Source organism: Pseudophryne corroboree, chromosome 5 (genome assembly GCF_028390025.1).
Source record: "Pseudophryne corroboree isolate aPseCor3 chromosome 5, aPseCor3.hap2, whole genome shotgun sequence".
Taxonomy (NCBI): Eukaryota; Metazoa; Chordata; class Amphibia; order Anura; family Myobatrachidae; genus Pseudophryne; species Pseudophryne corroboree.
This window is the reverse complement of record NC_086448.1, coordinates 783894919-783913526: the sequence shown is the minus strand read 5'-3', so window position 1 is coordinate 783913526 and position 18608 is coordinate 783894919. Positions and strand designations below refer to the sequence as shown.

Sequence of the window (18608 nt, the reverse complement as noted above, 5' to 3'; positions counted from 1 at the left end):
ACATTGCGCATGCGCATTAGCGACTAATCGCTCCATTGCGAAAAAAAATAACGAGCGATCAACTCGGAATGACCACCCTTACTAAATAGCCCCATTACAAAATAATGCGCTCAATCTCAATTAGTAAATTAATAAAGAAAGTAATCCCTTTAGTGACCATGGGGCAGATGTACTAAGCCTTGGAGAGTGTTATAGTATAACATGGCAGTTAGGAGTTGATTTGCTCGTGCTTTATCTCTCTCCAAGGCTTAGTACATCTCCCCCCTGTAAATTAAGAATTTTGCAGTTCAAATTTTTTTTTATAACTATTTTTTTTTTCAGATTTGAAAATGCATTGTTTTAAATTTAGAAATACAAATCCACTATTTAATATTTTGAGAAATTGTACAAACTTGTATTGTTTGTTATTGCGTATAATGTTTTTTTTCTTTTTAGTTTTGTTTTTTTAAGTTCTGGATAGCCAAGCTTTAGAAATTTCAATTGTGTTCAATTGTGTAGGTAATCTAAACTCGCACAGTCTACTGTCCGAATCTCCAACCACTCCGGAAATCATGGCGGAGACCGACGGCTCCAGTGTTTATCTCAAGTGTTCCTTTGATGCTCCTACTACAAACAGCTCAATGGGATTTATTGTCAGATGGTCCAGGCTCATCAGTGATGGGGTGAAAGAGGAACTGAGACAGGAGGCGGTCATGCTGTCATATTCTACCATCGAACTGGATGGTATTAATGTCCGGCTGGGCGACCGGGTAAGAACATTATTTCTCCTGTACTCAACCTACTGTGAAATGTAATAGTAGAGTTGTTACTAAACAGATTTCAGGAGCTGGAGAACAAAATCTAGAGTAACTGCATGGCATAAAGATACATAAACGCACCCACAGACCATGCAGGGTGTTCTAGAAAACGTTGATTTTCAGAATGTCGACATTCACCATGTTGACATGGACAGAACGCTGACATTCAGCATGTTGACATGGGTGGGAAATAGACATAGGGGACCTAACTAACCCTAACTGAATGTTAAGCCTAAGCCTAACCCTAAAATTGGGTATCAACATTAACAATGCAGACATTTTGTCATGTCGACATTGTGTCATTGTTAACATCCATGTTGACATTCTGAGCCTGTGAGCGTATACCACAATGCATTATGTCTTCTTCTTCTTCTCCTCTAACTCTTCGTCCTCCTCTTCTTCCTCCTTCTCCTCCTCCTCTTCCTCCTCCTCTTTCTCCTCCTCCTCTTCTTCTTCCTCCTCCTTCTCTTCCTCTTCTTCCTCCTCTTTCTCCTCCTCTTCCTCCTCGTCCTCTTCTTCCTCCTTGTCCTCCTCTACCTCCTCCTGCTCTTCTTCTTCCTCCTCTCCCCCCTCTCCCTCTTCCTCCTCCTCTTCCTCTCCCCCCCCCCCCCCTTTGAGGTGGCTGCAGGAGGGACAGTGCCCAAAATTAAGGGTGTGGCCTCATGGTAGCCATGCCCCCATTTCCATCACTGTGGGGGCATACCGGGCGCTCTATGAGCCACTGGCATGCCCCCTATTCCTCTCTCTCTCTGTGAAATCACCACTGCTCACAGCACCCCTGTATCTGCTATTGGTGGGGCCAGGACCTTAATTCCGGCAGCAGAGGGGGGTTGTGTGCCAGGATAATTAATTGAGTCAGTGCTCTTGTAATGATTGAATGTAGACCTGGCAAAATCAGCGGCTGCAATGCTGGTATAAATAGAGGGGGGTGCTGTCGGTAAAATAAATGGAAGTAGCAGAGATATAATGAAGAGTGCAAATAAGCGCAAGCGATCGTAAACTTCAAGGCTGAAGGCAGGGCCGGTGCTAGGGTGTTCGGCGCCCCCCTGCAAACTATAAATTTACGCCCTCCCATATTCCTTTGGCGCGCACCTGGAAAAGGGGTGTGGTCTCACAAGTAAGGGGCGTGGCCACACAATAGTACCCCCATTTAAAATTACGCCACAATGTAGCACAATCTTATTCATCTTATACGTAATGCCCCACCCGTAGTAGTAGCATCCTTATATGTAATGCACCCTAGTAGTAGCATCCTTATACATAATGCCCCCCCAGTAGTAGTAGCGTCCTTATACATAATGCACCCAGAGTAGTAGTAGCGTCCTTATACGTAGTGCACCCCCAGTAGTAGACACGTCCTTATACGTAATCCCCCCAGTAGTAGCAGCTTTCTTATAGGTAGTGCACCCCCCAGTAGTAGAAGCGTCCTTATTCATAATTCCCCCCTAGTAGTAGTACCGTCCTTATACGTAATGCCCCCCCAGTAGTAGTAGCATTGTTATATGTAATGCCCCCCCCAGTAATAGTAGCATCCTTGTACATAATGCCCCCAAGTAGTAGTAGCTTCCTTATACGTAATGCCCCCTCCCCCAGTAGTAGTAGCATCGTTATATGTAATGCCCCCCAGTAATAGTAGCGTCCTTATACGTAATGCCCCACCCCCAGTAATAGTAGCGTCCTTATACGTAATGCCGTCCCTGTAGCAGTAGCGTCCTTATATGCAATGCCGCCCCTGTAGTAGCGTCTTTACATGTAATGGCCCCCCCAGTAGTAGCGTCCATAAAGCGCGCGCACACAGACATACCTCACACACACACACACACACACACACACACACACACACTTCACACATATAGACACACACATACACACTCACCATATATACACACACACACACACACACACACACACACAATTCACACATATATACACACACATACACACCCACCATACACACACACGCACGCACACATACATTTCTCTCTCACCCTCCACTTACCAAGTCTGGCTGGCCGTCACTGCAGTGCTTACTCTCCCACTGTTCAGCTGCCTGGTTCCGTGTAGCTCCGCCTCTCTATCCTGTGTAGCTCCGCCCCCTCATGCCACCGTAGCTCCACCCCCTTTTCAGGACCCGCACTGCATACAGCCGCTGTCACACAGGTGATTGGGGAGGGGAGGAGGCTCTTCATGCTGCCGACGCCGCTGCCTGTCATACAGTGACAGGCACGGCAGCAGCAGCAGGGGGGACAGGACGGCGCAGCAGGGAAGGGATGCAGAGCAGGGGGAGCGCCTCTCTGTCCCAGCGCCTCCCTGCACTGCATACCTTCGCTGAGCGGGTAGCGCCCGGCCTGGCTGTAGGATTGCATGAGCCTTGCATAATTTAGTTAGGTTATCAGTTAATAGGTTTGGGGGGCTGGAGTTAATTAGAATAGTGGGAGTGTTAGGGAGGAGCTAGCGGACATTTTGTGTGAGGCAGGAGTTTCATCTGCCTCTTTCTCTCCAGATTTTTCCCACCCTCCCTCCCCAAGTCACCTTTTTTCCACACCCATTTTTTCTTTTTCTTTGCCGGTTGTGGTTTGTCAACCTATATATGTGGCGGGAAAGAGCGGCAGTTACAGTGACTATTGCGCTGCTGTTTGGAGGTGCGCTCTTTGCCCAATATATTGTATACTCTGGCCCTCCTTACCGAGGGTCATTTGGCTTGGCTGTCTGGCCGGCCCTATTATGGTGTATTGGGGAGAGAGTTGGAGACTCAGCACTTATTGGCGTAGCCAATGAGATAAATAAAGTCATGTTGTGGACATGCGTAGCGGCAATAAGTCGTAATGTCACTGATGATCTGGTCGTTCTCTCTTATTGCCACCATACTTAGTTTAAGTATTATAAATAAATAACGGTTGACCGATTTTAATGGCATTTCAGTGGTCTGTGACGTTATTTCTAGACATCGGCCGATAGAAAGTTTATGAGTTCTAGCAATGCTTCTACACAGAATGGGAGATGTGCTGCTGTAATGACCTCAGAAACCACAGAATGTTCAGTATTCCGTCACTTCCAGCATCCTCTCTATGGTGGTACCGCTAATCCGTGTCCGTGTGTTTATGTGGTTGTTTTATCACACAGGTATATTGCAGTGTTTCCAGCTTCTACTTAGAGCAACCAGATGTTCACGGGCTCACGCTTGAAAGCCAGGAATTTTATGCTGGCATTAAGGTACATTGTTAAATAATCTTTTACAGCCTATCATCTTCCCAAACAGTCTTTGTTCTTTACTAATTACATCGTTATACCAGCAGTCCTGATTACTGGGAACTTGGGATCTTCCTAAGAGAGAGAACCTCTAGCCCAGGGGTCAGGGAACTTTTTTACATTTTACCCAAAAATATATTTAGATACGCCAACGTTACCCCCTTGATTTGAAAGGAAGGAAATCATATATTATTGTGCATCTATACTGGTTATCACTGATTATATGGCATTTCTGAGATACTGGTGGTCATTCCGAGTTGTTCGCTCGCTAGCTACTTTTAGCAGCAATGCAAACGCAAAGCCGCCGCCCTCTGGTAGTGTATCTTAGCATAGCAGAATTGCTAATGAAAGATTAGCAATTCTGCTATTAAGTATTTCCTTGCAGTTTCTGAGTAGCTCCAGACCTACTCCTAGATTGCGATCACCTCAGTCCGTTTAGTTCCTGGTTTGACGTCACAAACACGCCCTGCGTTCGGCAAGCCACTCCCCCGTTTCTCCAGCCACTCCTGCATTTTCTGCTGGCACGCCTGTGTTTTTTTAGCACACTCCCGGAAAACGCTCAGTTACCACCCAGAAACACCCACTTCCTGTCAATCATTCTCCGATCAACAGAGCGACTGAAAAGCTTAGTTTGCCCGTGAGTAAAATAGCATAGTTTTGTGTAAAATTGCTTAGCGCGTGCGCCCTGTGGTGCATACGCATGCGCAGAACTGCCAGATTTTAGCCTATTAGCAATTCTGCTAAAAATAGCAGCGAGCGAACAACTCGGAATGACCACCACTGTATATATATATATATATATATATAAATATAACTATTTTCACTAATTATTTTTTGGCAATGAATGGGTTAATTAACACTTTCTCCCCAAAACACCAGAATGATTGTAAGAAAGATGGATGAGGGGGGGGGGGGGGGGGGGGGGAGGGGAACATGACTTTTAGGAGACAGATGGTCACATCCTCACCTCAGTAATGTCAGTGGGAATTTCCCACTGTTATGCGGCCACTGTCTGATCCTGCGGAACTCCGTCAGCGGTCAGTCACAGAACACTTCAAGTTCTGTATGTGGGTTGGCGGGCCACGGGCGGGAGGAGAGGACAGCGTAGGACGGGCGGGCGTGAGGGAGCACGGCCAGGAACACAGCACAGGGTGGCCAGGAGCACTGCGCAAAGCGGGCAGGAGGGAGCGCGGTGTGACGTCAGCACGTCACATCGCGAGCCAGCCGGTGCTGGACGGGTCTGTGTCTCGGCAGCACGACCGTCCATTACCCCCAGGAATTTCAGTTTTACCCCATTTGGGGTAATTTAACCCCGTTCCCTGACCACTGCTCTAGCTGGACTATTTATAACTGTGTTCAGCACAGAGCAATTCTGCTAGATCTCATCCCGGTCTTGCTCAGTGTTGAAAACTCATTTCTATAGATATTACTGTGTCGCTGACAAGATTTAAAGATATAAGCAGAATAAAATTGCGTAAATTTCTTTTTTTTTTTTAAATATATTTATTAATGAAGAAATGTCACACACATTTGACAACATATAAACATCGAAATATACAGGAGAGCACAAAATATCTCTGTTTCAATACAATCCACAAGCACAATAAGTATACAAATAACAGTTCAACATGTAGAGGGATGAGCCTTAATGGATGTAACAGGCCTAGTGAGTAATAAAGTAAGAAGCATTGAGGGACTGGCTAAAATAGAGGAGAACCCCTTGTGAGGACAGTGTTATACCACGTAGTAAGTCCAACCACTTTGCATATGCGTTCTCTAGCAGAGGACGATAGGGTAGCAATGTAAGGCAGCCATATTGCAAAGAAATTTGAAGCGCAAGATTCTGCATCGAGAGAACACTCCACCCAGTCCATTTGGTAAAGATATGACAGTCGAGGGAGCATAAGGGTAATGGTTACTGGATCTTTATGTATCCATTGTGACCATATAGTCTTTTTGAAAGCTGCCGCTGTACGAGCTAATAACAATTTAGTTCCCTTAGAGAATGAGGAAAAACGAGTGTCAAAACGATTCCAAAAGGCCCAGGGCAGAGTTGCAGTGAAGGGACTATTCAAGGTAACATTGATATAATTACAGACATCTGTCCAAAATGCTTGAATAATGGAGTAGGACCAAAGACAATGAACAATATCAGCATCAGGTGAGGAACACTTGAAACAATGGGAATTATCGGCTATACCTGTAAAATACCGAAGGCGGGGAGTATAATACGCCCTGTGCAAAATTTTTAAGTTAATTTCTGTATACGAAGGAGAAACTAAACATTTGTTAAGCAATGTGTACCAATGAATTACAGTTTGGAGGTCAGTTCCAGGTAGAGTATCTTTCCATTTAGCCATACCTGTAGATAAACTGGACAAATCTAACCTACGCCTGGTACATGTATATATTAAGGATGTGGAGTAAGGAGAAAGTAGGTTCAATCTTAATTGGTTGTCTAGGGGAAAAGTGAGATCAGCAAGTTGTAAACGTGAAATCAGGTGCGTAGTAAAGCTTTTCACTTGAAAGTATGCAAAAAGAGGAAAATTAAGATTTGGGTATTTATGTTTCAGTAAGGGTCTCAGTACAAGTAGGATTCAAAAATTGGAACACTAGTCGCAAGCCTTAAAGATAAAAAGGTCTTAACAATTGCATCGGCCTCCCCACCCTGGTAAGCCGGATTAAATAGAAGAGGTTGGAACAATGAGTTCACTGTTGAAAGTCCCATACGTTTCCGCAACAGGGTCCATGCTCTAAATGGGTAATATAGTAACGGATTAGAGCACAGGGAAGCCGACGCAGAAGTATCAGGGAAGTGCAAAAGGGAAGGTAAATTACCGTGTGACAGCATGGATTGTTCCAATGTGTAATTAACATAGTTATTGGAACCTCCCACCCAGTCAATAGCGTATCTATAATTAGCCGCCAAAGAATAATCCTCTGGACAAGGCAAGTTCACGCCCCCTAATGAAGGTGGTTGTTTTAATTTAAACAAGGCTATACGTGGGCATTTATTCTCCCAAATAATTTTGGTAATGGCTCTATTGATCACATGTATATCACGTTTGGTCAACAAAAACGGAAGCATTTGGATCGGATACAGGAGACGGGGAAATTAGATCATTTTGTAGAAATGGCATCTACCCAGATATGAAATCGGTAGATGTTGCCACCTAGCAAAATCATCCACCATTTTATCAATAAAGTGAGAAAAATTTAATGAGTATAAATCTGTGAGTTTAGACGAGAAACGCAAGCCCAAGTAAGTTATAAAATCGCTGGCCCACTTAAAAGGGAACGTAGAACCCCAATTTTGTTTTGATGGTGTGTTCAATCAATTTATCGTAAGGTGTGCCTGTGGGTCAGCATAAAGCAAACGGAAGACTCTAATAAACTCGACTCCAAATTGTTGGGTGTGGAGGACCCTAATCAAATGAGACCACGATACACGGTCAAACACTTTATCAGCGTCGCAGCTAACCACTAAAGCTTTAGAGCCAATGGATGTTTTTGTACTATGTATTGCCGCTACCAGCATACGAACATTATGCACTGAAGTCCTGGATTTTACAAATCCAGTTTGGGCAGGGTGCAAAATATGTTGCAATTCCAATTGGAGACGGGAGGCCAATAATTTAGTAAACAACTTAAAATCTTGATTTAAGAGAGATATGGGCCGATAAGACTGAACATTTGAGGGTCCTCACCAGGCTTCGGGAATACAACAATCCTAGCATCCGTAAATCCTAGAGGCGGAGTGTTGCCCCGCAGCAGTGAATTAAATATTGACAATAAATGGGGTGCTAGGTGGGGAGCCAGCAACCGATAATACTCAGCCCCAAACCCATCTGGGCCAGGAGATTTCCCATTATGAAATTATGTAATTAAAGACAACAATTCCGGCTCCGTAACTGGAGTCGTTAATGACGTTCTTTCTTCATCCGTCAATACAGGCAAACCTGCTTTGTCTAGAAATTGCATACCCTTTATAGGATTATCCGGAGGGGCTTTGTATAAATTTTTATAATATCGTAAGAAGGTCTCAGATATGGCCTGTGTATCAACCATCGAGGAGTTAGGGCCATTATTTAAATGGGTGATGCGGGAAGGGGCTGAGTATGACCGTACCAGATTGGCCAGCAGTTTGCCTGACTTATTACCACCACGGAAAAATGTATTCCATTGTATATCATAGAAAAAACTTGCCCTTTCAGTGCATAGTGTGTCATACATCTGTTTTGCATCTTTATAGGCCTGCCTATTATCAGAAGAATCATGCAGAACCATGGCGTCATAAGCTATCGTCAGTGCTTTACTAAGGTCATGCAATTGTGTGTACAATAATTTAGCGTTTTCTAGAAATATATTCCACGATCAGCCCACGAACAACCGGTTTTGAAGCCGACCAAAATAAATTGACATCATCAACATGTACAATATTATCATCTACATAGTTAAGAAAGGCCTGAGTAATAAATGTACGGAAGTCGGAAGAGTGACCTAAATAAGCAGGAAACCTCCAGTTATAAGATCGGGGTATAGGGGTATCTAGAGTGACAGTGATACAAATCGGGGCATGATCAGAAAGTAAAATGGGTTCAATCTGAGATTCAACAACATGGTGTAATAGGGTGTCAGAGATCAACCAGAAATCTAACCTAGAGGAGGAGTGGTGGAGATGGGAATAAAATGTATATTCACGAGCATCAGGATAATTAAGTCTCCAAGGGTCAGTGAGCCTCAGGGAGGAAGTTAGTAATGACAGTGATGTAGGAGTGGCGACGCTAGAGGTACCAGGCGAGGCAGATCTGTCCAGACCCACCGACTGAACTCAGTTGAAGTCCCCACCCAAAACAATTTCTCCCTCTGCCCAGCCCTGTAACTTGGCATAAATATCAGAGAAAAAAGGCACATTAGGGCCATTGGGGGCATAGATATTAGCTATAGTGTAAACAGTATTATGAATCTTTAGTTTTAAAAATAGATAACGGCCATCCTGATCTACCAAACTATCAAGGATAGTAGAAGGGAGGGACTTATTGAGAATTGTCAGAACACCTCTGCTTTTAGTAGTAAAAGAGGCCGCCCTATACTCTCCTATCAAGGAGTCACGCAAAACATTAGGGTCAGATATCCGCCAATGAGTTTCCTGCAATAAAACTATGTCCGGCTTCAATCGTTTTAAATACGTAAGGACCTTTTTCCTCTTAATAGGGGTATTCAACCCCTCAACATTCCAAGATATTAGCTTAAACCGTGACTGTATTGTCATGGAGGAAGTAGGGGCTGACAGCATTTAGCCTATTCCCTCCCTAGGCCAAACCCTAACAACCAAGCACAAAAAGAACCGATCCCAGCGAGTGGGCTGTGATGGATCAACAAACAATCAAGGCAGGGAAGAGAGAAACATATTCCTGCAATAAACCGCATAGCATGTGTGTGAACAGCAATAGAATCAACAAACAAATTACAAAACATTTTCAGCTTTATAAGAACCCATAAAGGGGCTCTCTGGAGTTGCATTAGTATCCACTAAGAATATGTCAAAGCGCGCGAGAAGAAAAATCTCACACTCAAGTCCATAGAGCACTATATGCAATACAATAAAAGATGAGACAAGAGGAAATAAGAAGAAAAAGGTAGGCGTGAGGAAAGAGGAGAAAGGAGTAACAGAAGAAAGAGAAAGAGTAGAGAAAAGGAGAGAGCGAAACAACAAAGAGAATACTGATATACAGCAGTCGGCGACAATCACCGAACACAATTGTAAACTGTATTTGCATACAAAAAATAAAGCAGGCATAATATACATAACCTGTAATGCAAAACAATCAATAACCTGAATGTGCAAAACAAGGAAGATAATTAATCAACTTGAAAAGGATATAAGAAATCAGTCAGCATCATCCATGCCAGATGATTGAGCTGTAGCCAAAGAGTCCACAAAGTTCCTGTCCGCCTGAGGAGAGTCGTAGAAGTAGGCTTTCCCGTTGTGTAAAACCCTCAGTTTGGCAGGGTACAATAATGCAAAACGATGACCCAGCTCAAACAGGCGCTTACAAAGAACTCTCGCCATTTTGCGGCAACCAAATAAGAGAAATCTTGACATAGAAGTTTTTTAGTGTCCTGGTAACAAGATCAAGATGTTTTATATAAGCTTTTAGCACACTAACCTTGTCCGCATAATTGAATATTCTCATGATGACGGGTCTAGGTCTCTATGCTGGACTGGTGATCAGGACAAATGCGGTGGACATGTTCAACCAAAATGGAGCCAGTATCCGAGACACAGCCCAATTCCCTGGGCAACCATTGGGAGACCAGTTTCATGAGATCAAATAGTTTCACCGCCCCCCGGCAATCTATAAGATGAACATTATTTCTTCTACTCCTGTTTTCCAAATCTTCAAGTTTGTCCTGGAGGGATATCACCAATTTATCATGCTCCGCAAGAAACGATTTAGCCGTAGATAAGTCATCCTCCAAATCAGAAATTCTTTGTTCAGCCTCAGTGATATGATGATCATGAGCAGTCAGCTGAGTTAGGGCCGAATCCACGAATCTTTCAAAGGCGCTAACTTTTGATCCAGCAATGACTAGAGAATTTTAATGATTTCACTCGTAGAGATTTAGCAGATTCCATAGCAGTGAGATGCAGTGTAGAACCCCGAGGGCTGGAACTTTGGCTATGTTGCGGAGAAGGAGGGGCACTGTCAGTACCAGTGTCACGGTTTTTGCCCTTACCCGACTGGGTACCCCGGAGGTTCAGCTGAGTTTTAGACATGAATTTGTCCATATTAATGGCAGCACACAGCCACTAAAATGGTACAGAACAATTCCACGAAATAGGAGTAAATAAAGAGAATAAAAGAAAACATAAAAGAAAATAATACAGCCGCAATTGGTATAGTTGTCAGCAATGAGCCACTGCAGTGAGTTCCAATAGCACTTAGAGAAGGAAGCTGTGATGTCATACAATTTATCTGTATCAATGAGATTCAGCAGGTCACAGAACTCACCCCAGCCAATTTGGTAGTGGAGGTAGGCTGGATAGGAGAGTCACAGAGGAGAGTAATGACCAAGGCTACGGACCAGCCTGCAGTGAAAGACAATTCCTGCAGCTGATGGTGAATGAGGCCCCAGGAAGAATCCACAAGATGGCCACCGGGGAGAGAGAGACAGCAGAACAGGGTTGTAACAGCTCCACTGGCCGGGCAGCAGCAGCCGGAGACCAGGTAGGCAGAGAAGTCCCCTGGGAGTAGGGAGACCAGCGGTGGTGCCGTGGGCGTGGGCAGAACAGGGAACTCCATACCGCTGCCCTGGATGTCATCAGCAGGTCCCTGACTGATGCGAGTCCCCAGCTTCTGGAGAGGCGGCAGGCCGCAACGAGCGGGGACGCGGACAGCGGCTCCCGGCTCAGCGACTCACGCCACTCATGTCCCGGACACACCAGAGGGCAGGTACGGCAGTGTGGGAGGACCAGGTGGGCCAAATAGAGATTAACAACCACTATTTTGTGGACCCCGAGACGGAGCAGCTCCAGGGCACAGATCCTCTCCCTCTGCCCGCTAGGCCTTACCCAAATTGCGTAAATTTCTATTTAATCTATTTTATGGCTTTGTCCACGTTCAGACAACGTTATTTATTGGCTTTAGCATGTCATCCTACAAGATTTCCAGCTTCTAACTTTATATCAGCAAACACATTTGTTTATTTTCTGATTATATATATATATATATATATATATATTATATTTACTCTTATAGCTGCATCCAGAGTCTCTGCGCATATCAGAAGATGGAAGAGAATACACCATGACAGTGAAGAGCACCGTTCCGGTATTATGCGCAGAGATAAGTCAGTTGCAGAATGAGTGTAAGATCACACTGAGGTTTCACACAGCCATTGCAGGTACAGTATGACATAGTCATACAGAGGTTCCATATATTATACTGTAGTCATACAGAGGGTCTCTATATTATATTATATTATATTATAGTCATACAGAGGGTTTATATATTATATTATATTATACAGGTTGAGTATCCCTTATCCAAAATGCTTGGGACCAGAGGTATTTTGGATATCGGATTTTTCCGTATTTTGGAATAATTGTATACCATAATGAGATATCATTTATGTTTCATATATACCTTATACACACAGCCTGCAGGTAATTTTAGACAATATTTTTTATAACTTTGTGCATTAAACAAAGTGTGTGTACATTCACACAATTCATTTATGTTTCATATACACCTTATACACACAGCCTAAAGGTCATTTAATACAATATTTTTAATAACTTTGTGTATTAAACAAAGTTTGTGTACATTGAGCCATCAAAAAAACAAAGGTTTCACTATCTCACTCTCACTGAAAAAAGTCTGTATTTCGGAATATTCCGTATTTCGGAATATTTGGATATGGGATACTCAACCTGTAGTTATACAGAGGGTCTATATATTATACTGTAGTCATACTGAGGGTCTACTTATTATATTATAGTCATATACAGTGGGTCCATATATTATACTAGGTTCATACAGAGGATCTATATATTATACTGTGGTCATACAGAGGGTCTATATGTTATATTATAGTCATACAGAGGGTCTATATATTATAGTATAGTCATACAGAGGGTCTATATATTTTACTGTGGTCATAAAGAGGGTCTATATATTATAATGCAGTCATACAGAGGGTCTATATATTATACTAGGGTCATACTGAGGGTCTATATATTATATTATAGTCATACAGAGGTTCTACAGTATATGTTATACTATGGTCATACAGAGGGTCTATATATTATATTATAGTCATACAGAGGGTCTATATATTATACTGTAGTCATACAGAGGGTCTATATATTATTCTATGGTCATGCAGAGGGTCTATATATTATACTATGGTCATACAGAGGGTCTATATATTATAATATGGTCGCACCGAGGATCCATACATTATACTGTGATCACACAGAGGATCTATACATTATATGGTGCTCACACTGATATCTATACATTATACTATGGTCACACAGCAGATCTATACATTATACTGTGATCACACTGAGTATCTACACATTATACTGTGATTACACTGATATATATACAATACTATGGTCACACTGTGGAGCTATACATTATACTGTGGTCCCACCGAGGATCTATACATTATACTGTGATCACACTGATATATATACAATACTATGGTCACACTGCAGATCAATACATTATACTATGGTCACACTGCAGATCTATACATTATACTGCGATCACAATGTGGATTTATACATTATACGATGATCAAACTGCGGATCTATACATTATACTGTGATCATACTGCGGATCTATACATTATACTGTGATCACACTGCGGATCTATGCATTATACTGTGATCACACTGCGGATCTATACATTATACTGTGATCACACTGAGGATCTTTATGTTATACTGTGATCACACCAAGGATCTGTACATTATACTATGATCACACCGAGGATCTATACATTACACTGTGGTCACACAGAGGATCTATACCTTATACTGTGATCACACTGCAGATCTATACATTATACTGTGGTCACACTGTGGATCTATACATTATACTGTGGTCACACTGCGGATCTATACATTATACTGTGGTCACACTGCGGATCTATACATTATACTGTGGTCACACAGAGGATCTATACATTATACTATGGTCACACTGCAGATCTATACATTATACTGCGATCACAATGTGGATTTATACATTATACTGTGGTCACACTGCGGATCTATACATTATACTGTGGTCACACAGAGGATCTATACATTATACTGTGGTCACACTGCGGATCTATACATTATACTGTGGTCACACTGCGGATCTATACATTATACTGTGGTCACACTGCGGATCTATACATTATACTGTGGTCACACTGAAGATCTATACATTATACTGTGCTCTCACCGAGGATCTATACATTACACTGTGGTCACACTGAGAATCTATACATTATACTGTGATCACACTAGTGATGAGCGCCGGAAATTTTTCGGGTTTTGTGTTTTGGTTTTGGGTTCGGTTCCGCGGCCGTGTTTTGGGTTCGACCGCGTTTTGGCAAAACCTCACCGGGTTTTTTTTGTCGGATTCGGGTGTGTTTTGGATTCGGGTGTTTTTTTCAAAAAACACTAAAAAACAGCTTAAAACATAGAATTTGGGGGTAATTTTAATCCCAAAGTATTATTAACCTCAAAAAACATAATTTCCACTCATTTTCAGCCTATTCTGAACACCTCACACCTCACAATATTATTTTTAGTCCTAAAATTTGCACCGAGGTCGCTGTGTGAGTAAGATAAGCGACCCTAGTGGCCGACACAAACACCGTGCCCATCTAGGAGTGGCACTGCAGTGTCACGCAGGATGTCCCTTCCAAAAAACCCTCCCCAAACAGCACATGACGCAAAGAAAAAAAGAGGCACAATGAGGTAGCTGACTGTGTGTGTGAGAAAGATAAGCGACCCTAGTGGCCGACACAAACACCGTGCCCATCTAGGAGTGGCACTGCAGTGTCACGCAGGATGTCCCTTCCAAAAAACCCTCCCCAAACAGCACATGACGCAAAGAAAAAAAGAGGCGCAATGAGGTAGCTGACTGTGTGAGAAAGATAAGCGACCCTAGTGGCCGACACAAACACCGGGCCCATCTAGGAGTGGCACTGCAGTGTCACGCAGGATGTCCCTTCCAAAAAACCCTCCCCAAACAGCACATGACGCAAAGAAAAAAAGAGGCGCAATGAGGTAGCTGACTGTGTGAGAAAGATAAGCGACCCTAGTGGCCGACACAAACACCGGGCCCATCTAGGAGTGGCACTGCAGTGTCACGCAGGATGTCCCTTCCAAAAAACCCTCCCCAAACAGCACATGACGCAAAGAAAAAAAGAGGCACAATGAGGTAGCTGACTGTGTGTGTGAGAAAGATAAGCGACCCTAGTGGCCGACACAAACACCGGGCCCATCTAGGAGTGGCACTGCAGTGTCACGCAGGATGTCCCTTCCAAAAAACCCTCCCCAAACAGCACATGACGCAAAGAAAAAAAGAGGCACAATGAGGTAGCTGACTGTGTGTGTGAGAAAGATAAGCGACCCTAGTGGCCGACACAAACACCGTGCCCATCTAGGAGTGGCACTGCAGTGTCACGCAGGATGTCCCTTCCAAAAAACCCTCCCCAAACAGCACATGACGCAAAGAAAAAAAGAGGCACAATGAGGTAGCTGACTGTGTGTGTGAGAAAGATAAGCGACCCTAGTGGCCGACACAAACACCGGGCCCATCTAGGAGTGGCACTGCAGTGTCACGCAGGATGTCCCTTCCAAAAAACCCTCCCCAAACAGCACATGACGCAAAGAAAAAAAGAGGCGCAATGAGGTAGCTGACTGTGTGAGAAAGATAAGCGACCCTAGTGGCCGACACAAACACCGGGCCCATCTAGGAGTGGCACTGCAGTGTCACGCAGGATGTCCCTTCCAAAAAACCCTCCCCAAACAGCACATGACGCAAAGAAAAATAAAAGAAAAAAGAGGTGCAAGATGGAATTGTCCTTGGGCCCTTCCCACCCACCCTTATGTTGTAACTATAAACAAAACAGGACATGCACACTTTAACCAACCCATCATTTCAGTGACAGGGTCTGCCACACGACTGTGACTGAAATGACGGGTTGGTTTGGACCCCCACCCAAAAAGAAGCAATTAATCTCTCCTTGCACAAACTGGCTCTACAGAGGCAAGATGTCCACCTCATCATCATCCTCCGATATATCACCGTGTACATCCCCCTCCTCACAGATTATCAATTCGTCCCCACTGGAATCCACCATGTCAGCTCCCTGTGTACTTTGTGGAGGCAATTGCTGCTGGTCAATGTCTCCGCAGAGGAATTGATTATAATTCATTTTAATGAACATCATCTTCTCCACATTTTCTGGATGTAACCTCGTACGCCGATTGCTGACAAGGTGAGCGGCGGCACTAAACACTCTTTCGGAGTACACACTTGTGGGAGGGCAACTTAGGTAGAATAAAGCCAGTTTGTGCAAGGGCCTCCAAATTGCCTCTTTTTCCTGCCAGTATAAGTACGGACTGTGTGACGTGCCTACTTGGATGCGGTCACTCATATAATCCTCCACCATTCTATCAATGGTGATAGAATCATATGCAGTGACAGTAGACGACATGTCCGTAATGGTTGTCAGGTCCTTCAGTCCGGACCAGATGTCAGCATCAGCAGTCGCTCCAGACTGCCCTGCATCACCGCCAGCGGGTGGGCTCGGAATTCTGAGCCTTTTCCTCGCACCCCCAGTTGCGGGAGAATGTGAAGGAGGAGATGTTGACAGGTCGCGTTCCGCTTGACTTGACAATTTTCTCACCAGCAGGTCTTTTAAACCCAGCAGACTTGTGTGCGCCGGAAAGAGAGATCCAAGGTAGGTTTTAAATCTAGGATCGAGCACGGTGGCCAAAATGTAGTGCTCTGATTTCAACAGATTGACCACCCGTGAATCCTTGTTAAGCGAATTAAGGGCTCCATCCACAAGTCCCACATGCCTAGCGGAATCGCTCTGTCTTAGCTCCTCCTTCAATGTCTCCAGCTTCTTCTGCAAAAGCCTGATGAGGGGAATGACCTGACTCAGGCTGGCAGTGTCTGAACTGACTTCACGTGTGGCAAGTTCAAAGGGCATCAGAACTTTGCACAACGTTGAAATCATTCTCCACTGCGCTTGAGACAGGTGCATTCCACCTCCTATATCGTGGTCAGTTGTATAGGCTTGAATGGCCTTTTGCTGCTCCTCCAACCTCTGAAGCATATAGAGGGTTGAATTCCACCTCGTTACCACCTCCTGCTTCAGATGATGGCAGGGCAGGTTCAGGCGTTTTTGGTGGTGCTCCAGTCTTCTGTACGTGCTGCCTGTACGCCGAAAGTGTCCCGCAATTTTTCTGGCCACCGCCAGCATCTCTTGCACGCCCCTGTCGTTTTTTAAAAAATTCTGCACCACCAAATTCAAGGTATGTGCAAAACATGGGACGTGCTGGAATTTGCCCAGATGTAATGCACGCACAATATTGCTGGCGTTGTCCGATGCCACAAATCCACAGGAGAGTCCAATTGGGGTAAGCCATTCCGCGATGATCTTCCTCAGTTGCCGTAAGAGGTTTTCAGCTGTGTGCGTATTCTGGAAACCGGTGATACAAAGCGTAGCCTGCCTAGGAACGAGTTGGCGTTTGCGAGATGCTGCTACTGGTGCCGCCGCTGCTGTTCTTGCGGCGGGAGTCCATACATCTACCCAGTGGGCTGTCACAGTCATATAGTCCTGACCCTGCCCTGCTCCACTTGTCCACATGTCCGTGGTTAAGTGGACATTGGGTACAGCTGCATTTTTTAGGACACTGGTGACTCTTTTTCTGAGGTCTGTGTACATTTTCGGTATCGCAACCCTAGAGAAATGGAACCTAGATGGTATTTGGTACCGGGGACACAGTACCTCCAACAAGTCTCTAGTTGGCTCTGCAGTAATGATGGATACCGGAACCACGTTTCTCACCACCCAGGATGTCAAGGCCTCAGTTATCCGCTTTGCAGTAGGATGACTGCTGTGATATTTAATCTTCCTCGCAAATGACTGTTGGACAGTCAATTGCTTGGTGGAAGTAGTAAAAGTGGTCTTACGACTTCCCCTCTGGGATGACCATCGACTCCCAGCAGCAACAACAGCAGCGCCAGCAGCAGTAGGCGTTACACGCAAGGATGCATCGGAGGAATCCCAGGCAGGAGAGGACTCGTCAGAATTGCCAGTGACATGGCCTGCAGGACTATTGGCATTCCTGGGGAAGGAGGAAATTGACACTGAGGGAGTTGGTGGGGTGGTTTGCGTGAGCTTGGTTACAAGAGGAAGGGATTTACTGGTCAGTGGAGTGCTTCCGCTGTCACCCAAAGTTTTTGAACTTGTCACTGACTTATTATGAATGCGCTGCAGGTGACGTATAAGGGAGGATGTTCCGAGGTGGTTAACGTCCTTACCCCTACTTATTACAGCTTGACAAAGGGAGCACACGGCTTGACACCTGTTGTCCGCATTTCTGGTGAAATACCTCCACACCGAAGAGCTGATTTTTTTGGTATTTTCTCCTGGCATGTCAACGGCCATATTCCTCCCACGGACAACAGGTGTCTCCCCGGGTGCCTGACTTAAACAAACCACCTCACCATCAGAATCCTCCTGGTCAATTTCCTCCCCAGCGCCAGCAACACCCATATCCTCCGCATCCTGGTGGACTTCAACACTGACATCTTCAATCTCACTATCAGGAACTGGACTGCGGGTGCTCCTTCCAGCACTTGCAGGGGGCGTGCAAATGGTGGAAGGCGCATGCTCTTCACATCCAGTGTTGGGAAGGTCAGGCATCGCAACCGACACAATTGGACTCTCCTTGTGGATTTGGGATTTCGAAGAACGCACAGTTCTTTGCTGTGCTTTTGCCAGCTTGAGTCGTTTCATTTTTCTAGC

At 44.5% G+C, this 18608-nt stretch overlaps 1 protein-coding gene across 1 annotated transcript in view; it reads left to right on the top strand.

Annotated features, from left to right (window-relative positions):
- Positions 1 to 18608, top strand: part of VWDE (von Willebrand factor D and EGF domains) — a 198573-nt gene that overhangs the window by 12317 nt on the left and 167648 nt on the right. The window contains exons 5-7 of the mRNA XM_063925264.1: positions 499 to 749; positions 3921 to 4010; positions 11810 to 11954. Of these exons, the coding sequence (XP_063781334.1) occupies positions 499 to 749; positions 3921 to 4010; positions 11810 to 11954 (486 nt within the window). The remainder of the gene's footprint in view (positions 1 to 498; positions 750 to 3920; positions 4011 to 11809; positions 11955 to 18608) is intronic.